Source organism: Lontra canadensis, unplaced genomic scaffold, assembly GCF_010015895.1.
Source record: "Lontra canadensis isolate GAN:19392208 unplaced genomic scaffold, GSC_riverotter_1.0 scaffold53, whole genome shotgun sequence".
NCBI lineage: Eukaryota > Metazoa > Chordata > Mammalia > Carnivora > Mustelidae > Lontra > Lontra canadensis.
Genome location: NW_022631047.1, coordinates 2,169,409 through 2,190,789, shown reverse-complemented (window position 1 = coordinate 2,190,789; position 21,381 = coordinate 2,169,409). Strand labels below are relative to the sequence as shown.

The following is a 21,381-nucleotide window of genomic DNA, read 5'->3' as shown; positions in this document are numbered from 1 at the left end:
CAGCAGTGGGAGTAAATACACAAGATCTTTATTAATTAATAAAACAAAAAAGAGGAAAACAGAAGCAACAAAATGAAGACCATACTGCTCATGATACATCAGCCACATGGTCAGAAAACCAATTTCTAAAGAACGACAGCTGCTGGTGTCATGGAGTTTTATTGCATTCAACAGGGGAAAGGTAGACGGTTGGAATGAAAAAGATGAGCAGGCCTCTGATAGGAAGATATTATAGGGGCTCTAATCCTTAACTGTGGACTCCTCTTGTTACTTCCTTTGGAGCAAAAGATGGGAGAGGAGAGAGGAATTCTCCTTTATGACTATATGACTTCTTGTGAGACAGATCAGTCCACCTAGATACAAAGAATCCTTGCATCCCCACAGGCCAGTTGCTAGTGCTCATCTTTATGTTAAAATAAAATAAAGTGTGGAAGCCATAGAGGGGATAGAGAGTAGCAAGAATGGTTGCCTTGGCCCCAGAGGCATCAGAGGATGGGGAGGACACTATCTGGGTCATCAGAGTCCTCTACATTCTGAGACTATCACATGGCACTTCAATTCTTTGGAAGGGGCTGGGTGATTGAGTTATGGCTTTGACTCCTCTCTGGGGGTGGAGAGTGAAGATGACAAAGAAGTCCATCTGTCCCCTGGAGACACAGTTGCAGAGATGAGACAGAAAAGAACAGAATAACAAGATCCAACTAGAAAAAAGGGTCTGCGAAGGGCCTGCGAAGGCAGTATGCTAGGTGCACACCTCCAAGAAGTAGAGGAGAGGAGGGTCCCAAACTTAAGTCCTTCATCCTCTTGAGATGACCAGGAATGACCCACAGAGAGAGATTCCCTTCCGCTGGGAATAAAACCTCAGGGATGGCTAGACATGAAGAGAGGAAATTTAGCACTGGGATGGACCTTGTACCCTGGCCCATCATCCCAGCCTCCAAAACTGCCCACACCCCCACTGAAGGGTTCCAGCCCCAAGATGGGTATGAGGTCCTGGCAAAGAGCAGCAACAGTCAAATGTCTTCACCCAGGCTTGAACACATTGGCCATCTCTGGGCTCCTGTGCCCAGTACGGGGGTGGGGGCTGAACGGAGGGTGAGGGAAGAGACTGGAGAGTAGTCAGTTCTTCACAGGCACCTTTTCCCATTCCCTGCATAATTTCAAGTGTCCTCCTGGGTCCCACCTCTGTGAAGTGTCAGCCAATTCGCCCCTCCCCACCCCAGTAGTGTGTAAGATGGGCCATATCCCATCACATGTTTGCATGCCAGCACCCACAGCTGTACTATCTTGGAGGTCCTCCATCCCAGGGCCTACTGGGAAGGAAGCAGGCCACAGTGAGGTCTGTAAAGTTATCAGCAAAACTCAGGCCCTCCCAGTTCATCGCACACAGCAGAGCGCATCTGGAGTAGCTGCCTGAGCCAGATCCATTCGTGCAGTCAGGTCCTGAAGACGGCAAGTAACCCCCTGCCCCTGTCTCCTCCTATGTTCTAGAAGCAACAGGACATTTACAAAGATCAAGGCACTTGGGAGTGAGTCAATAGTAACACTCTAATAAAGCAAGGAGAATGGTTGGAGGGGAGGGAGAAAAGGAAGAAAACCATACAGGGGGAGACAGGATAATGTATTTCTGAGGGTCAGGAGAGCCTGCTCGACAAGATGGAGTGATCTGGATGCAGGGAGCCTGTAGCTGGGACTTTACAAAGGGGGAAAAGAAGAAGTAGTGGTCAGCATATCCACAATTCCCCCAAGGCTCTCAGAACCTTGCCACCTTGAACAGAAAGCATCAGTCAGCACAGAGTCAGGCAGTCTCTTAAGCGAAGATGTTGGTAATAAAATCCAGGAATCGCTTAGCATACTGCTCAGGATGGACAGTGGAGATCTCTGCCCCAGCCTGTGAGAGGAGGTATGGAACACCATGTCAGATCACCCCTCCCCTCCCTGCCCCCCCCCATTCCACTACACACCACTTCCATAACCGGCCCTTCGTGCTTTTGCCACCCCACTGCTCTGGCACAGAGGGCTCCCTGTTCCCCAAGAGTCAAAAGACAGGAAAGGAGAGGCTTTGGGGAACCCTCACCCCATGCTTGACAGTTTTGGCTGCATGAGCTGCTTTCTTCTTGGCATCATACTGTGTCAGGATGTCGATGAGGCCCATGAAATACACCTCCTTCTGGGGGGCCCCTGGGGACAGAAACGAGCAATGAAGAGCAAGTACAGTCCCAATTCCCATTCCCCAAGAACCAGTCAGATCTGGTTTGAAAAGCTAACCAGACTCTCTTCCACCACCCTGATCTCAGTCCCCCACGGCCAACCCTTGCCCCCCACCAACACCATTAATATTCCCAAGATCTCTCTCACCCTCAGCACTCCGGATGGCGTAGACGTCAATGAAGGACTCAAACTCTCCAGGGCCCAGGGGCCGATGAGAATGGATGTAGCCGCCGATACCCTCAGGGGAGGTGCCATAGGAGCCCACCAAGGCAGGTGGTCCTGTCAGGCCACAGTCCCCATCCCCCTCCGACTCCTCCTCCCGCACAGGCCCCTCCTCCTCTGGGTCAGAGCCCCGAATGATGTCGTGGATGCCCAGCAGAAGGCTGTAGTCCATTATCTTCAGCTGCACTAGGAACTGAGACCCCACTGACAAATCAGATCCCTCAGACCTCCTTCCCCACTCCCAAGCACCACCCTATGCCTCCACTCCTGAGTTTCTGGGGCCCTCCTGGGGAAAGGAAGGATGCAATTGAGGGTTGGAAGGGAACCACTGTCCTTTAGTACATCGATGTCCTGGTATCTGAGGTCATCCTTTTAGCTGATTCTAGCCACTCCCTCCATGGGTCACCTCTAAGGGTTTTTCATGTCCCATACCCAACTCCCCTACCTGCAGAGAACCCAAAGAATAAAGGGAAGGGGAGCAGTTCCCTCAGACTAGGAATGGGGAGCAAAAGGAACACCCTGTTTCCCAAGCACTCTGATCATCACCTCCACATCTCTCTTTAGCTTCTCCAGAAATACTTTCTTCTCCTCTTCACCAATATAAACCTTCTGGTTCTTGTTGAGAAAATCCATATCCTTAAGGGTGGGCAGTTCTTTAACCTGAAAGTAAAGGGACATCTTAGGAACACATCCCTTCCCCCAAGATCTCAGAGAACAATGCTCTCTCTGGGGCTCTATGCCTAACTCAGTGGCCTCGAGGGGTGAGAGCTCTTCCAGCCCCTCTCTGCCTCCACACTGCCCCAGAGGCTGTTCTCAGCTCTAGCAGCTTCTCCAAACTCAGTCACTGCCATGGTACTCCACATCACATCCCACCACCTTCTGCTTATGGTCTTCAGTCAAGACCCCTCATGCTGACTTTTCTTTCTTTTTCTTAAGCAAAAGCAGCTGCTTAAATACAAGAACCCAGAGTGGGAGCTAGAGGGTAAGCATTTCTCTCTTGAAGTCTGTCATCTTCAACCATCATCGAACCTTCCAGATGGGACAACCTACACCAGTGAGACAGCAGCTGACCCCTGGCTTAGCACCAGTCCACACCTCTCTTCCCTTCGGTGGTTTCAGATAAGAACAAATAGCTGGTGACCCCTACCTCTATCCTAAGGAGATCCCTTCATCTGCCCGCCCTCACCCCTCACCCTATCACTTAATATCAGTATCACCTTTTCCTTATCGCTGGCTTCTCGGGATACTAGGGAGCCCTGTGGAGAGACCCAAAGACCAAGTCAGCACAAGTGGCTAAAAGAATAGTTAGGACCCAGCTCCAAAGATGAGTACCCACAGTCTTCTTTCCTTTGAAATGAACTGTCTAAGTGCCCTCCCAGGCCCTTCCCCACTCTTGGGCCAGCAGGAGCCTCTCCCTCAGCCCTAGCTGGCCTCTCCTTACCTTGAGGTCATACTTCCTATGCACAGGAAGACGGTGGCTAAACATGTTACGCATCACGAGCATGTAGCTGTCCTCGTTGTCCACGCTGACCCGGTACATCCCCAGGAACTGGGGCAGCAGTGTGCTGCCGTGGCATTTCACAATGTACTGGGGTAGAAGGGAGGAAGGAATGCGGAGAAGCTGAGGCCTAAATGCTCCAACAGCCCAGGGAGGGGAATGCAAATACCACCATTCCAGGGTAGGCCAGACAACTTCAGGGAGAAAGGTTAGCAGGTCAAAAGTGGTGGGGGAAGGGGGACACCTGGGTGGCACAGTCGGTTCAGGATCTGATTCCTGGTTTCCACTTGGGTTATGATCTCAGGGTTGTGAGATCAAGCCCCACAGAGGGTGGAATCCGCTTGGGATTCTTTCCCTCTTCCTCCCCCTCCCCTTCTGTCCCCCTCCAAATGCATCTCTGCATTCTTTCTCCCTCTCTCTTCCTCACATACATACATACATACATACATACATACATACATAAATAAATAAAATCTTGAAAAAAAAAAAGTGGTGGGGACTTGTTAAAGAGGGCTGTTTCTGAACCCTCGTCTCCTCTGATTTATTCCATCTGTATAAGGTCTCTCAATTTTAAAGTTTTTATTTGGAGGGGGCACAAGCATAAGGGGGTACGCAGAAGGAGAGGGATGAGCAGACTCCCTGATGAGTTCAGAGCCTGGCTCAATCCCAGGGCCCTGAGATCAGGACCTGAGCTGAAATTAAGAATCCACTGCTCAGGGCGCCTGGGTGGCTCAGTGGGTTAAAGCCTCTGCCTTCAGCTCAGGTCATGATCCCTCGGTCCTGGAAATCGAGCCCCACCATCGGGCTCTCTGCTTAGCAGGGAGCCTGCTTCCTCCTCTCTCTCTGCCTGCTTCTCTGCCTGCTTGTGATCTCTGTCTGTCAAATAAATAAATAAAATCTTAAAAAAAAAAAAAATCCACTGCTCAACCAACCGAGCCCCCCCAGGCAACCCTAGACCCTCTTTAAGTACAAGTGGTCACAGAACCGGAGTTAGAAATTACATCTGTTTACCAATGAAATGATTTTACCTAGACTAATGTTTCCTGGCAGGCTGGATTCCTATAGTAAAAATGTTTGCATGATGGCTCATAATTTGGATTCTTAAAAAACGATTCCTCTTTCAATGCAGCTGTCTCAGTATTGCTGCCGACTTCTCTCCAGAGCCAGCCTTCTCAGGAAAGTAGTCAATCCACTTCCTCTCCTTCACACCTCAAACCAGTGAAATCAGATTCAGACCCTTATTTTTCCTCTGAAATCTGTATCTCCCTTCCTCAAATCCCTCCGTCACCAAATCCTATGGGCATTCATTATAGTTATTGTCGTATTTCAACTTGGGGGCACTTGATAGTCCCAACCAGTCTCTCCCTAGAACTCTCTTCACCCTGAGCTCCCACCATTCCACTCTTCCAATTCTCCTCCCTTCTCTCCCCATATCCCACACAGAACAAAGAAGGGCATCCAGTGACTCAGTCTCCTTTATGGGCTCTCCTCTCTCCTTGCTTTTTTCATTTCTTCTTCACATACTTCCCACCAATAATCTAGTCTATATTTCTGGTTTTAATCACTATCTATTCACCTGTGACTCTCAAACCTACACTTCTACTTGCCTGAACTCCATTCCCCAACCACTTACACGACATCTGTATCTGGAGGAACTGCAGAAACCCCAAGTTCAACGTATGTAAATCACAACTACCTTCTCCCCAAACTGGTTTCTTTTTCTGCTTCCCCAATGTTCATGAATGGACACCCAGTTATCCCAAAGCAGGAATCTAGAAGCACCTTGGCCTCAACTCGCCGAGTCTCCCACAGGTCTTCCTCTGCATTTCGGCCACCAGGGCTCCTCCAGCCTTGGTCCTTGGTTACCGAGACTGTTCTCCTTCCCTCCTACCTGCTCACTCTTCACTCCTGGGAGTTCCCTCTCCAGCCCAATCTCAAAAATGCAGTCGTGGGGCTATTTCTAAATAACATACCTCTCTCACAGCTCTGTGCCTTTACAAGCTTTCCTTTGCCTAGAATGCTGTCTTCCACCTTGCCTAAGGAGTCCATATCAGTCTTTCAAGCATCAATTCCTATGATACCCTTTCTATACATCTCTCAATTTGTAAGAAAAAATAAAATAACAACAACAACAACTCTCCATGAATCTCCCAGTGCACCTCTTTCCCAGGTAAGTCAGGACGCTCTTCCCCTGCACCCCCACAGCACTCCGTCCATGCCCCTGCTACTGCGCACACCCTGCTGTATGCTAATGCTGCTCTCCTACCCTCTGCCATTGGACCGAGAGATCCTCCAGAGCCTCTTCCTCATCCACCTCTTTCTCTGCTGCCTAATGGAGGGCCTACTGGTAATGGTCATTCAGTGTTTGTTGAATAAACCAGTCATTTTTCGAGTCATTTTCAAGTCTCATTTATTCCTGGCTCATTGACCTTGGGGAGATTTATTTTTTTAATAGGAAGATATTCAGGTTGTGTTTTTCTCACCAAAATATTCCAGAAACTCCACATTCCAAGTTAATCTGATCAGGCAGAAGAGCCTCCCTGACCCCACTTTGGACTGGATATGATCATGGCTTCTCCCCTCCGGTTTATCCCCAGTTGTGCACTTATCCTGATTTCCTCCTCAAAACCACATTTGCTCCTGACAGTATATTTGGTGTTAACACTTCACCTAATTCTGGCTCACTCTATAGTTCATACTTTACTCTACACGTGCCCTTTATGTAACAATCCACAGCAGTTCTAGATTGTAAATACCAAATGAGAAGGAACACTAACTTATCCCATTTAGTCAGACACAAAAGTATACAGAGGCTTTTTCTGAAATTCTTAGTTTTCAAAAACATGATGTCAAGTGCGTCTTGGGCAGCAAAATGGGTTGTAGGGAGAAGAGAGAGAAAGTTTCCTGACATACTCTAGCAGCTAAGCTATGAATAGAGAGGAGAGGGCAAGAGTGAAGCTGGAGAGCCGCCTGACCTGGTGGTAGTTGGAGAGGTTGCTATGCATGTCAGCAATGTCCTCACTGGATACTTCTTTGATGACCAGAGTTCGATCGTAGGAGATAAGGAAGCGACCATCACTGCCTTCACTTTCACTCGGGGGACTTCGGGTGAGGGACACCTGCAACACAGGCCAGAGGCTCTTTTGCTCTTTGTATGGAGATGCAAGTCATAGGATAATGGCCAAGTGACTATGTCTGAAAGTGGATAAAACCCTTGCATAAAAGATTGAGCAAGGGTTCTTCATCTGGACTGAATGAAAGTGAAAGCAAAAATTTTAATGTAGCTACATGTTTCCCCAAGGACAGGGTTAATAGCTTTCATCTGATTTTTGAAGATGCCTGTGACCACAAACAGGTAAAGAATCAGACTCGCCAAAGTTCTCATTTCTCCAAACATGACTGGCCCAAGGATTCCCCAGCCGTCAGAGAGAAAGGACTCCCCTCACCCAAAAAGGACTCTCACCAGGTAGTCCTGGTCATCAATGCCAAATCGATCACGGAGGTTCCTGAAGACCTGGGGACAATACTCCTTGAACTTGAAATGACTAGGCAGATTTTCTCTGAAATAGGGGTTTTCAAGGCAAGAAGATAAAGTAACAATATTACATTTATATAGGGCTTGACAAGTTTATAGAGCACTTTCACACATTTACCTTATTTGATTCTCATAAAACTCTTGTGAAGTCCTTTAAAGGTATATTATTCCCATTTTATAGTAAGAGAGACTGGAGCTCAGGGTGGTTGAGTGACCTGCTTCAAACACACAGTTGATAAGTAGCTTAAGTAGGACCAGGATTTAATGCCCGTGTAAGCAGCACGGTTTCCCAAATCTGAGGCAAGTTCGAGACATCCTAAAATCAGCAATAGGTGCCACCGTTTTGAATGGCATCTTCTGATACCAGAAGCACCTAGGGGTCTCAGATATTTCTTTCAGGGACTCTCTATCAGACACTAATGGTAAGGCCATATAAATGTACTTACTCTGTGGTATTGCCAGGCTAGATGAGAAACAAACTATTACAAATATATGAAGAGCACAGTAAGTTATTTTAATGGTTTCTTTGCATGGTGCTGATTTCTGCACCAGGAACGGGGTTAGAACACACAACTTGTAAATTGTCTTCCATATCTAAAACCTTTAATTCACTGAATCTTAACTCTTAAAATTATGTATTACTTTCTTCTAGGAAGGTTGACAGGAGAAGAGCAGGGATCTCCACATACCTGTGGAAAAGGTGATTGTTGACCTTGATCTTGGAGCTAGCCTTAAAGTCGTCTGGCAGCAGCATCACGGGGGGAGGCACCTGGCTGAGCTCATTGATCTGATAAGCCAAAACAAGAATAGGGAGCTGAGGAGGGGTGTAGAGAGCTACTTCTACACTGTGTCGGGTAAGAGTCAGAGAAGGGCAACTCAAATCTCATTCCTTTAAGAACACCGTTATGCATCTACTTTGCAAGGGTGAGAGAATGGGTCAGACCTCTTCTGCTGCCCAGCAAGGACTGAAGTAAGCAGCCCCCACACACAGCCCCTCACACTCCACCCCCGTGGAACTTCATGCTCGCAACAGTCACTTTATATTAGGCAAACCCTGTGAGCAGCTCAGGGCTATTTTTAAAGCTGTGAGAAGTTCTAAAGAAAAAAAAATATCTTCAGCAGACTCAAAACACTCAAGACAAGCAGTTCCATGCTCCATGAAAAACAAAACAAAAGACTTTTTTTTTTTTAAAGTAGACAAGAGAGTTAATGGGACTCTGAGGAGTCCACAGCAAGAATGAGATGTCCACATCCTACAGGAGGCGTCTCCTTACAAACAGGACCAGGCCTTCCAGACCACCCTGACCCAGGTCTCTCCAGAAGGTCCCCACCTGCCTGGGTGTAAAGTAAAAGAAGAGCAGCTGATTTCAAAGGGAATGCAGGCAGGTAGGCAGAGGATATGAGCTCATTAGCTATCTGTTCCTGAAGTCAAGCCAACCCACGGCCCAAAGGATGCAAGCAACACATGCTCTGCTTGGCCCCCCCAGAATCAGCCATCTGCTAATTCTGGGTAGCAAGGGAGTTCCTGTAAGAAGAAATCCCGAAGAGATGTGTTTTCTCCTCAGCGTTGTCACAGTACTGCTCACCCACCTCTAACAGCACACTTATCATATGACTCTAATGGCTAGTTTATGTAAGTTCCCCATCCACACTGTGAGCTCTTCCACGGCAAGGACCAGTTGTAGCTGTCTGTGTCTCTCAGGTTCATAGCTAGCATTCAGAACAAGGGGTCCTGAGGTGTTTCTTAACTGAATAAATGGATGCCTTCCCTATCTTTACTTGATCATTTGACAAAGGTTATGAAGTGCAGTTTAACCTAAATCCCACAGATTGCAGTGAAATTGTGCTCCTCTCACTCTCAGTAAAAAAGGAGGACAGAACATATTCCTCCAGGAAAAAAAAAAAAAAGTCACTTGAGATTCCCAGCCTACAATTCAGCTATAGTTCTTCATGCCCCCTCCTCGCCACCTGCTGTTAAGCGGGCTGAATCATCACTAAGACATATGTTCAAGGAATTCTCCATTCTAGACACTTGAAGTAAATGTGGGTTGGCTGCAGGGTAGGGTGTTGGAGCTAAAGTACATATACCTAGGGAAGCTGAGGCAGCTCTCATGTGTAACTTCCTCAACCCTCACCAAAGAAAAATCCTCCCTGTTCAGTTTCCCAAAGGGATGGATGGGTCACCTGGAAAGTTGACATGAGAGGCAGCTCTACCTCCATCAGCGTTGTCCATACCAAGCGCCTTAGCATGGATACTCTGGGAGCGGTCCACAGAACCACAAATACAAATACAGACCCTCCCTGCAACGGCATTCTAAACCATATATTAAGGGGACAAAAAATTGTATTCTTCTCATCCTCGTCCATCTCTACAACCCTGCCATGACTGTAACCATTCAAGGAAACTGATTTATAAAATATTGCCTGTTACATTCACGGTCACTGCAACCCTGCCACTCCAAATCTGAGGGAAGAGGAGCAATGGCTGTGCTTCCTTCACCTGAGTGAAGGAAAAGAGATGCACTGGTCTCTTTGGCCTCCTCCTGATTCCCAGGTCATACCCTCTACCTATTTCTAAAGTTCACCATCATAGTGTCCCCAGGACCAGAGCCGCTCAGCTATCTCTTTGGTTAAAGATGACCCCCACCACCACACACACACCAAACACCATCACTCCAGCCAGCAATGGGAATGCAGTTAAGACCAAAGGCATATACCATACATAAGTCTTAATGAGGTTCAGGGAGGATGGCTTCTCTGAAATGCTGTACCTCTGGAAGGGAAAGGAAGGAACAAGCAGGATTAGAAGGTCCAGGAAAGCCTGGAGCTTCCCCCAAAGCCAAGGTTCCAAAATCAAGGACAGCTGCTAGAAAGAAAAGTGAACTATCCCCCTCATTCAACTACCGTTTCTGCTCCCCTCCGCTTCCCACACATAAACTCTCACCGGAGACCTCACCACCACTAACCCCTTAGAGCCACTCCCCCTAATGTCCTTCCAAGCGAAGCCGGGTCCCGGCCAGTCTCCGTGGCCTGCGGCAGAGGCTGGACCTGGCAGGAAGGAGGCAGCGAGGTGGGTATCAGGTGGAGAAGGAGGAACTCGAGGGGTGGAAGAGAGGGCGGAGGGGGAAACAAAAGTCTACACTTCAAAAAAGAAACAACAACAACGTCTAGAGCGAGAAGATACGCCGGGAACACCGGAGGTTTGGTGGGCAGGGACCAGGACAGCCGCGGGGGGGAAAGTGGCAGCGCGAGGGGCTCCGGACGCGGGAGCCTGGAAACAGGGAAGTCCGGAGGAGCAAGAGCAGCGCCCAGCGGAGCAAGAGCAAGTTCGGACAGGGCTTCTGGGGGAGGCTAGTGCCGGGTCTCACCGAGTGGGCTACGCCCCACAGGAACACGCCCACCAGAGGGTCGGCCGCCCGGAACACCTTCACCTTCTGCTGCACGAAATGCTTCTTCTTGGTTTTGGAGGCGAAGCCGAAACCCGGGCCCGGGGCCGCTGTCGCCGCCGGTACGGTGGCCGGCGGGACAGAGGAGGACGCCATAGTCTCCCTCTCCCGTGCACCCGACGGAGTGGAAGCCGGAGCCGGCGGCGAAGCAGGCTCCCGACCCCGGAAGCGGCGCTCACCTGGGCCGCCGTCACGTGACCGGAGGCTGGCCCGCAGGCGCGCGGCGGGGCGGTGCGGGGCTGGCTCCGCCTCCTGGCGCCCGCCCGCCCCAACGCCCGCGCGGTGGGTGGGCTCACCTGGCGCAGGGGCGGGCGCACGCGAGCGGCGTTCCCGGCGTGCTGCGGAGGGTCGGCCGGGCGGGGACCTGCCACCGGGGCGGTGGGGGTGCGGCCTGGGCTGGCCTAGTTCACTCCCACGTCGGCGGCTCGTTTGCCGCAAAGTCGTTGCCTTCCGGTTTTACCCGGTTTCTAGGAGTAACCTCTCGCCTGAGGCTCACCCAAAAGTATTTCTTTACCAAGTAGGAGATCCCCTGAGTGGTTTCAGTGGATTAAATGGTTTTTTACGAGGACCACTCAGGCATCATTCTTCTGGAGGGTGACTGGAGTATTCCAAAAGTGTAGGCATGAGGTGGTGAACTAAAACAGTGGCTGTTGGGATGGACAGAAGGGAATGGCATCTAAAGTTAGGGTTTGATGTCATTTTGGAAAATTCTTCATGGATGTGCGACTTGAGGGAAAGGGAGACCTTGGGATTGAATCCCAGGCTTTTGGCTAAGGTGAGGAGACACGGTGGTGGTGACATGAAATGGAGCAGTTTGGCGAAAAGTTCAGTTTGGTATGTGTTTCAGGTACCCGAGGGCAATTGAGCATATGAGCTCAGAGCTCAGAATAGTCTGGGCTGGGGATACAGACTAATTGTTACAGAATCTGGGGGAGTGGGTGGCACCTTCCAGAGAAAGCAAGAACCCTGGTATAGTCCAGCATTTAAGAGGCTAGTGGGAGAGGGGCACCTGGGTGGCTCAGTGGGTTAAGCCTCTGCCTTGGGCTCGGGTCATGATCTCAGGGTCCTGGGATGGAGACCCACATCCGGCACTCTGCTCAGCAGGGAGTCTGCTTCCCACACACCCCCCTCTGCCAGCCTCTCCACCTACTTGTGTCTCTCTGTGTGTCAAATAAATAAATTAAAAAAAAAAAAAAAAAGGCTAGTGGGAGAAAACTGAGAGGTAAAAAGAACCAGGAGAGCAGGGTCACAGAAACCAGGGAGTAGTTTCCAGAAGGAAGGAGTGGAGAGAAGTGTCACGTGTCATGGAGAGGTGAAGCAAGACAAGGATGAAGTGCCCATTGTATTTGGCAACTAGTGACCTTCAGAAAGCAGTTTCAGCAGAACAAGAGCCAGTTCAAGGTGGGTGGAGGAATGAATGGGAGGTGAAGAAGTGGGGAGGGGAAGCTTGGGACTCTGTCAGGAAATTTGGCTGTAAGAAAACAAGATGTGGGGGGGGGGCACCTGGTTGGCTCAGTGTTAAGGTTAAGCCTCTGCCTTCTGCTCAGGTCATGATCTCAGGGTCCTGGGTTGGAGCCCCACATGGGGCTCTCTGCTCAGCAGGGAGCCTGCTTCCCCCCCCCCACCCCCACCTGCCTCTCTGCCTACTTGTGATCTCTGTCAAATAAATAAATAAAATTGTTAAAAAAAAAAAAACAAGATGGGGAGTCACTTATAGAGAAACAGTAAAAATACACTTTTCAGGGCACACACTTGGCTGGCTCAGTCAGTAGAACATGTGATTCTTGGATCTCAGGATTGTGAGTTTGGGCTCCACATTAAGCATAGAGATTACTTAAAAAAAATAAATCAAAAAAATAAAAGAAACACACTTTTCAAGGAAACCTTACAAGGCAAAGGGGAAAAATCACAAAGAAGATGCAAACAGCCTATCTGCATCACTTTTAGATCTTATTATATTTTTTGGGTCTATGTTAGTATCTCAAGAAAGAAGGATCTAGAAGGGACTTGATTTAGTCTGGAGAAGAGAGATTTATCGCTTGTTAAGAGCAAGAAAGGAAAGGATTGGTGCAGATATAGGTAAGTGTATAGGGATAGACAGCAGACGAAGAATTTCATGCTCAGTTGCCTTCATTGTTTGCCTGGGAGAGGAGGTGAGAAGGGATCTGGAGGAGTTTTGATCAGCTGCTCTGGGAGGCAAGGGAGGAAACCAGAGGGATATACAGAAGCGGGAGCAACACCAAAGAGCCAGTTAACTTCCTAGGCTTTCAGTTGCCCCAGTGTTTTGGTCATGCACTTTTCTCCATTCATCTCAGAAGCTCCAAGGTATGAGCCAAGAGGACACATAAGGGTATGCTCTAAAATGGGGGCCAGGGGGTGCTTAACTGGCTCAGTTGGAAGAGCACGTGCCTCTTGATCTCTGGGTCATGAGTTCACACCCCACATTGGGCATACCAGTTGCCTACTTTAAAATAAAATAAAATAAATTAAAATAATAAAATAAAATTAAAAAATAAAATGGTAGGGGTTAGAAGGGTGAATGTGGTAGACCATCTTGGGACAAGAGAACTGAGCTATTGGCAAAGAAGCAATGGAATCCCACTGGAGGACAGAATTGTCACTGGGACTGAGGTGGTGGTCTGGGGGACAAAATGAAGAGAATGGGATACCATTTTTTGTTAAAAATTACAACCTAGGGGTGCCTGGGTGGTCGTTAAGCACCTGCCTTTGGTTCAGGTCATCATCCCAGGGTCCTGGGATGGAGCCCTGCATTGGGCTCCCTGCTCCTCAGGGAGCCTGCTTCTCCCTCTCCCACTTCTCCTGCTTGTGTTCCCTCTCTTGCTGTGTCTCTGTCAAGTAAATAAATAAAATCTTAAAACAACAACAACAACCTAGATTGATGTCTACCAGTAGTAGAATGGTTAAATAATAGGATAAGTTTATAAAAAATTATATCTATATTTTAATGAGGTAAATTTTTTAAAGATTCATTTATTTACTTTTTGAGAGTGTGAGAGAGTATGCAAGCAGGGGAGGGGCAGAGGGAGGGAATCTCTTAGACTCCATGCTGAGCGCAGACCAACACAGGCTCTATCCCACGACCTTGAGATCATGACCAGAACCAAAATCAAGAATCAGATGCTTAATCCATTGAGCCGCCCAGGCGCCCCTATTTTAATGAAGTATATCTATGTATAATGACATGAAAATATCTCTAGAATAAATTGTCCAGTGTGGGGGGGACAAACAAACGTGTAAATATATAGAAGAACATCTGGAAGGGTATGTACCACACTATCAAATGCAAGTAAGGGAGCGGGACTGGGGAGGGATAAAGATTGACAACACCACAGAGTCATCATTGCACTTATTTTATTTTCAAGGTATCTATGTACATCAAGTAGATACACACTGGGGTTTGTGCGGTTTGGTTTGTCTTCCACGCTGGCATGCAACATTTTGGCAGATGTGAGTGGGCAGACCAGGTGCCCCTGGGGGTGACCCTGGCTCTCTGGAAAGGGATGCTGGGGTGGGGGGGATGTAGAGTGAAGTTTCTGGTGAAGGCCTTGTGTGTGTGTTCTTATTTATGTAAGTGAATTAGATTCCCCTTACATCTCTCTCCTCATCTGCCCGACACCTTCACGTTCTCTTATGTGTTTTAAAAGAATCATTTGGTGGCAAGATTACCTAAAGCCCACTGGCTTCTCAGGTGCCCTGTTGGCAAATCTTAGCTCAAGTCTACAGGGGCACAGGCGTCTTCCTCCTTCTCCCATTGGGCCTTTCCCTCTCTGCTCTGATTAGGGGCTTGGGGCAGGGGAGCCAAGGTGAACCCCTTTCCCTCAGAGCTGTGGTTTGCAAACTACTGTACAGAGCCCTCGGGTTCTGAACTCTTAGGACCATTCAAGAGCTCCTCCACTAATGAAGCATTTTTCCAGCAAATAAAGAAAATGTAAACTGCTCAGGTCTGCGTCACTTTGGGTTATTTTTTTCTATCAGGATTCTATATAAGATTTACTTTTAAAAAGGTTTGAATATCGCTGCCTTGGATTTACTCTACATCCTTCTGGTCGATTTTTTTCCCTGCATTTTTCCATAATTGCTAAGAGGGGCCCAATAGGTAAAGGAAGAAGGAACTTTTCCCCTTGAAGGAGTCCCAGGCCAATACAGCCTGTATTTATAAGCTAGCACTCACCCCGAACTTTCTTTCCTGCCTTCGAAGCTAGGTGATGGTTGCCCTGCTGCTGGGGGATCCTGTTCTTCCATCCTATGTAAGACTGGGTATGGGGACACCAGACTTTCTTGACTTGGACTTTCTTGATTTTGACCTCCACTCTCCATCCCTGTAGTTACCTAGAAAACCACCTTAGCACCATGTGGAAGGAAAGGATGTCTGAAACCAAAGTAACAGTCCTATCAATTACATGGGGCAGTGCTGGTGGGGAGAGAGCTCTCCTCTCACCACCCTCCCCCAGTCTGGAAACTCTGCTCTGCCCCTTTCTTTAAAGTGCACTTAAAACCAGATGGAGACATTATCAAAGGAATTCTGTCAAACAAAATTTGTTTTTTATGCGTAATGGGGAAAAGTCAGGCTCCAGCCTGAAAGGAAGACATCTTGAGATCGATATTTCGCCAATGAACTGGAAGGTCCCAAACCAAAAGATGGAGATGGGAAGAACATGCAGCCCAATATGGGACAGAGAAAGGAATCCAGCTCATCGCTGTGGCAAAAATACTTGGAATTTCCCAGCCTGTTCATCCCCGAACCGAAAGAAGCAATCAGCTGACTACCCTTGCCTACAACTATCACCTGATAGATGAGCAGCCATTGACAGACCCTTGGGAAGGGTCTGCCTCCTCAAATTTTCAAAATATTTTAAAGCAACTCTAGGTTCTGTTCATGAGTTCTGGGGCAGAGAATATCAAAAGGAGTTTTGAGGAAAAATGGAAATGGTCCCTGGAATAATCCATGTCCTCGGTCATTGGGGCGGGGGATCAGGGCACAGGAAGAGGAAGGCAAAAGGTTGACTTTGGAGGGTGGAGTTGCACACCCAGACTCCCTCGGTTCAGTTGAGGGATATATGAAGAAAATTCTATGCGTGATTTAGCAGTTCTTCCATGTTACCCTCCCCTGTGCTGTCTGTGAAAGAGGAGGGGGGAGGAGTCTATTTCTGTATCTTCTTATGATGCTAAGACATTCTTCTGCTTAAGGCTTTGTGTGCGCGCGTGTGTGTGTATGAATGTGTGCACATTGTGTGTACATGCGTGTGAAGGATCACAGCCCTCTAGCTCCCATTTTTCCTTTTATCATCTCCATGACTAACACCACTCAGTGTGAGAGACGCATGTTTGAAAGAAGAAACATTCACCCTCCTCCCTATTGCCCCACATGAGGAGAGTATACTATGCTTAGAAATTGCTAAATACATCATTAGATACTTAGAGAGTAAGACAGAGAGAAGAGAGAGACATAGCAGCAGCTTTTGATATATAGATATAGAGTACAAAGGGATACAGAGTAAGAGAAGACATCAAACAGTACAGTTGAACAACGAGGGTTGGGAAGGAGTTGTTAGTGTCACAGACCACAGGTTTGCAGCATGCTGAGAGGAGAGGCCTCAGTCCCTCTTAGAAACTGGGGAAGAAAGAGAAAGAGCTTGTGAGGGACCACCTTCTCGCCCAGCCACTCAACAGGAACAGGGTGGCATTTGTACAAACTTTGGTTTACGGTCTTGTTCCTTTACTACCAACAACTGGACACCGCTCTCCGAGCGCCTGCTCCTCTACCCCAGCCCTTCCTCTTTCTTCCCCACCCCTCTTTCTTCGCTCTTCATGCCTTTCTGCCTGTGGGTGTCTGGCCTACCATCCCGGAAAGCCCCAGAGAGGGATTGGCTTGGACGCAGCCCAGCAAGCAACCGACCATATTCTCTCATTTCTAGGTCTCCAGAGATGCAAAGGGGACAATAAGAAAGGCTCCTAGTGTCCAGCTCTGGGCCCTCAAGCGAGAAGCCTGGGGACAAACAGACACCAGGAAGGCGCCTGACCTACTGGAAGAGAGGACCTGGGGACAGAGGTGGGATAAGGGGTCTGAGAGGGGAGACACAGCTATTTTCTGCGTCTGCCGAGCAAGGTGGCAGGGGGTGCTGATGCTGCAGTGTGGAGACAAAAAGTTAGCACTCCTGGGGCATTTCCTAATGCTTCTGGGTGACCTACACAGTTATGAGATGTATGGGACACAGGTACAGGAATGAAGACAACACCTCCTTTACTGGAGGCAAGTTGGTTAAGAAAATACCTATCCATCCAAAATTATTTTAGGGTGGAGGTAGAGAGGGGGTTGAGCTGATCTCTCCCAAGATCTCCTAATATCCCCTACATTCCCCAACCTGGGTGTGGCTCTAGACCGGCCCCGCCTCTGCTCACTCTTTTTGACGTGTGGCAGTGACCCCTAGTGGCAGAAAGGCAGTACTGTGGCTACTGCTTTGGCCAAAAGGGAAGCATCCGCGGGGGAGGGGAGGTCAGTGTCCAGAGCCTGGGGGTCAGTAAGGACGCATCTCCCAGGCACGGAAAGTAGGAGCTGAGGGACAACTATATAGTAAAAGTTTTGAGATGATGACAGAAAACAGGAGAAACACAGAGGCGGAGGGCAAGACAGGAGGCAACCGGAGGCTGGTCAGAGGAAGCAGCCTGAAGCTACCTGAAAGTGCAGGTTTGCGGCAGTCCTTGAGGGAGATTAGCTGGCTGCCGTCTCTTGGTGGAGAGGGAAAAGCTTGGCCTGCTCCTCAGCCTCATAGCCGCATGGCAGGTCACTCCTAGAAGAACAGACCCAGCACAGTCAGCTCCATATAAAGGAAAACATTCCTGTCATTGTGTTCTCATAGCATCCCTATGAGACAACAAAAGGCAGGGACTACTTGGGGTTTACAGGAATACAAGGAAAACCGAAGGTGGAGAGATGGATCCAACTCGCCCAAGGTCACAGAGTTCCCAAAGGAAGGAGAGAAAGCCAGGTCATCAGATGGCCATGCCATTCCCCCAGACCCCAAAACAGAGTGGGTAGACGCCCCAGGTGGGATTGGAGGAGGGGATGTGCTCTCTGCACCAAGAGGCAGGGAATGAGTAGATCCTTGGGACAACCCGGTGATGGAGAGGATGGTTCTCATTCCCTCCTTTCCCTGCAGGCTCCAGAGAACCTCTAAGTAGGGCACAGGGGAAATTTAATCATTTCTTTGGGTCCCACCCAGAGAACTCAAGAGCAACAGCGACTGGTGTACCTGTTGTCATTGATATCTGTGGCATTTCCTGAAGGCATCATCATCGAGAACACAGGATTAGGAGAAGAAAAAAGGATATGGCATGTTAGAAGCCATCTCCCCAAGCCCTCTCTCATCCTGACCAATTAGAGAAAAAGGCAAGACTTTAGAGTATAGCTGCCACCTGGGTCTGTGGCTCTTTATTTTCAACTACCCCAAGCTGCCTGCTCATTTTGTTTTGAGAAAGTTCTCCCTGATCCCTTCTGAAGGAAAGGAGAAGGGGAAAGGGAGGGGAGGGTGGGGACAGGCACGGCAATAGGAGGAATCCACTTCTAAGGTCCAAGATCCTGAAGTGATGGGCCTTGTTCAAGCTGTAGGTACAGCGTCACTGACTTTTCTTCTACTTTTCAACTTGCCCTGGGGATCCCAAAGGCTGGTCACCCATCTTTTTCACTCACCATTGTCCATGTTGGCCTTCTGGTAGGAAGCCAGGGGCCCGCCAGAAGGTGGGGCCGCACTGCTGGTACAGGAGTTTGCAAAGCTGGATGGAGCAGAGGAGAGAGATGCTGCCTCTGGCACCCACCCTCAAGGACCCATAGGACCCAGAATCCCCAAAAGGAGGGAGCCATACTCCCCTCCCATCCCCAGAGAACACAGGGCAACAAACAGGGCCACAGGCTGAGAGGGCAATGCCCACCTTCTAACTGTAAGTGTGAAGGTGAGAAAGGGTTCGAAATGAAGCTACTTAGGAAAGGAATTAAGTGTCAGCCAAAAATTGACCCAACTTATGCCTTATGGAGAGCAGAGAGCCTTGGGTGGGGACTCCAGCCCACGCCCGGGCCACTCACTACATGTCCGAGGTGGAGCTGGGCGCAGCCTGCAGGTACAGATTCTGGTAGTTCTGGAAGAGGCTGTTGGTGTAACTGATGCACTCAGGGCTCCGGGTGCCACAGGGGTTGGTGGGTGAAGACGCTGGATAGTGGCCGGGCCGGACAGGTTTGGCTGTGGTAAAGCAAGGAAAATGACCGTGAGGACGCTGCTTCCTTGCAGTTGCCCCAGTCCCGGAAGTCACGGAGCTGGAGCTGGACCGAGCTGCTCATGACCTCACTCTTACTTTTATACACTTTTGGGGGGATGGTAGTGGGGTGGTCCTCAGGGGGAGGTAGGAGAAAAAGCAAGCATCTAGTTGCCTAACACTTAGGAGTGTGCTGATCTCCCCCCGAGGTAATCCCACCTCATCTACAGCCTCTTACCCCCACTCACCGATCTGAGCAGAGTGGCCCCGCTTGCCGGAGCTCTTGTACCGGACGGCCTCCTTGATGCGGTCCACCTCCTGCTGGTACCGGCGCTTGTCCTTCATGGCGCCCTCCTTGGCCTCCTTCAGTGCACCCTCCAGGGCCTTAACTCTCTCAGCCGTAGCCCTAAGTCGTTTTTCCAATTTAGGAAGCTCACAACGCAGATCTGCATTGTCACGTACCAGCTGTGGGGTAAGCCCGAGGGAAGAGGCCAAGGCAAAGCCAGTGACCCAAGAGAGAGCCAGCAGTAGGGGCACAGGGGTGCAGGGCAGGGAGACAGAATAAAGAGAAATCAAATCAGAGAAGATGGAGACCGCGCTCTTTCCTCAAAATGCCTCGTTGCCTTTACCTAATTGCTCCTCTGGCCTGCTCTTTCCTCCTCCCGGAGCAAAGTGGTCAGGCATGAAAAAGTTACATCATTTTCTGAGCAGCAAAATGTGTCAGCTCCACCGCAGCCCCAAACTCTTGTGACAGTGCCCTGTCCAGTCTTTTCCTGGCCTCGATACCCACGCCCCCAGACCTCACAGCCTGCGCCAGACCAACAGCCCCAAGGCGACCATGGGGGTGAGGCAGCCCTCACCCAGAGATGGCTTTGTCGGCATGCATAGGGCGGGCAGCAGGAGATGAAGCACTGAAGCACTGTCTGGAAGATGCGTATGGTTTTGAGTGCAAGTTAGGTGCAGTGCAAAGCAGAAGCTGGAACGTGGGAGCCCCCGCCTCACCCCCCACCGGCACACATTCACACAGCACCCCATAGGAAGGAAAGAAAATGTTTGAGGGCTCACAAACATTTGGGCTCATTACCTTCACATTCAAGGATTTCCCGGACTGTCCCTCCCCCATTTAATTTAAGCAACCACCTTGCAGCCAGAGAAGACTTCCTGATCTTTTTTATAGGGTTGCACACAATAATGGGGGGCCCTCCAGCCTGTGGGAGCCGGCCTTGAAAGATACCAGGTGAACTGGTAGAGCATATAACACAGGAGAAAGGGCAGAGCTTGAAAATAAGTCTGTGCCCCTTCCACTTTGGACAACTTAAAGATTACAAACAATGGTTTGCTGTGATAAGAGTCCAGCTTAGTTAGGAATAGGGCTCAAGGCCTGGCTATTTAAGATTCTGTGTAAGTTTCTACATCTCCTTCATTTCCCTATCTAGTCTTGTGTCTGCTGAAGTAGGACATTGTGAGGAGTCCTCCATCATTGAGATGAGTTGTTTTTGGTGTTTGGGACTTTGCACAGAGAGAAGCAGTGGCTTCAGTGAGGAAAAAGGAAACAGCCCATGGTTTCCAGACACACACTTCACTGTGGATAAGCCTGGAGGGTGTGATGCTAAGTGCAATAGGCCAGCCCCAGGACAAACCCTGCAGGCTTCCACTTATATGAGGTACTTTGAGGAGTCAGAATCATAGAGAACAAAAGAAGAATGGTGGTTGCCAGGGGCTGGGAGGGAGGGGGAATGGGAGTTACTGCACAGTGGGTATAGAGGTGCGGTTTTACAAGATGACAGGGGTGGGGAAGGACAGTGGGGGAGTCACACAAAAGTAGGAATGCATTTAATACCACTGAAGTTAAAGATCGTTCTGGTGGCAAATTTTATGTGTATTTTACCACACTAAAAATATTGGGGAAGAACAAGCAACATGACACACATTTGGACAGGGAAGGAAAGTGAACACAGAAAGGAGAAGAGGATGGCAGAACAGATTACAAAGGTTCCTTCCCTGGACTTTCAACTTTTCCGGAATGTTGTTACATTGTTATACTGCTATATGTATAATGAGCAAAGGGGGAAAGATGGTAGTGCAGTGCTACGCAGGCCCAAATAAAATAAATATACCCTGCAGATTATCACCGGGCCACAGTTCTGGGATTTTTTTCCTCCCATTATATATGTTTAAAAAAAAAAGTACCAAGTATTTGTTAA

General features: G+C 49.0%; 2 protein-coding genes across 2 annotated transcripts in view; both read right to left on the bottom strand.

Annotated features, from left to right (window-relative positions):
• Positions 1-6: 6 nt before the first annotated feature.
• On the bottom strand, positions 7-11,115 carry PIP4K2C (phosphatidylinositol-5-phosphate 4-kinase type 2 gamma). The gene is made up of 10 exons (XM_032874588.1): positions 10,835-11,115; positions 8,156-8,253; positions 7,395-7,491; positions 6,907-7,050; positions 3,875-4,021; positions 3,651-3,689; positions 2,980-3,093; positions 2,359-2,626; positions 2,078-2,181; positions 7-1,891 (listed from the first exon to the last, which is right to left on the bottom strand). Exons 1-10 carry the CDS (start codon positions 11,006-11,008, stop codon positions 1,811-1,813), a joined length of 1,266 nt encoding a protein of 421 aa, XP_032730479.1. The 5' UTR covers positions 11,009-11,115; the 3' UTR covers positions 7-1,810.
• A 5,084-nt stretch (positions 11,116-16,199) lies between these two features.
• KIF5A (kinesin family member 5A) overlaps positions 16,200-21,381 on the bottom strand; it is a 28,247-nt gene continuing 23,065 nt past the window's right edge. The window contains exons 24-29 of the mRNA XM_032874578.1: positions 19,426-19,642; positions 19,011-19,164; positions 18,621-18,703; positions 18,184-18,211; positions 17,607-17,721; positions 16,200-16,544 (exon numbers count right to left, since the gene is read on the bottom strand). Of these exons, the coding sequence (XP_032730469.1) occupies positions 17,643-17,721; positions 18,184-18,211; positions 18,621-18,703; positions 19,011-19,164; positions 19,426-19,642 (561 nt within the window). The 3' untranslated portion in view covers positions 16,200-16,544; positions 17,607-17,642. The remainder of the gene's footprint in view (positions 16,545-17,606; positions 17,722-18,183; positions 18,212-18,620; positions 18,704-19,010; positions 19,165-19,425; positions 19,643-21,381) is intronic.

Coding starts and splice junctions, on each gene's coding strand:
- PIP4K2C (XM_032874588.1), bottom strand. CDS start 11,008: ATGGCGTCCTCCTCTGTCCCGCCGGCCACCGTACCGGCGGCGACAGCG. Junction 3,094..3,650: donor AAGCCAGCGATAAGGAAAAG/GTGATACTGATA, acceptor CTTTACTTTCAG/GTTAAAGAACTGCCCACCCT. Junction 1,892..2,077: donor CCAAAACTGTCAAGCATGGG/GTGAGGGTTCCC, acceptor CTCCTCTCACAG/GCTGGGGCAGAGATCTCCAC.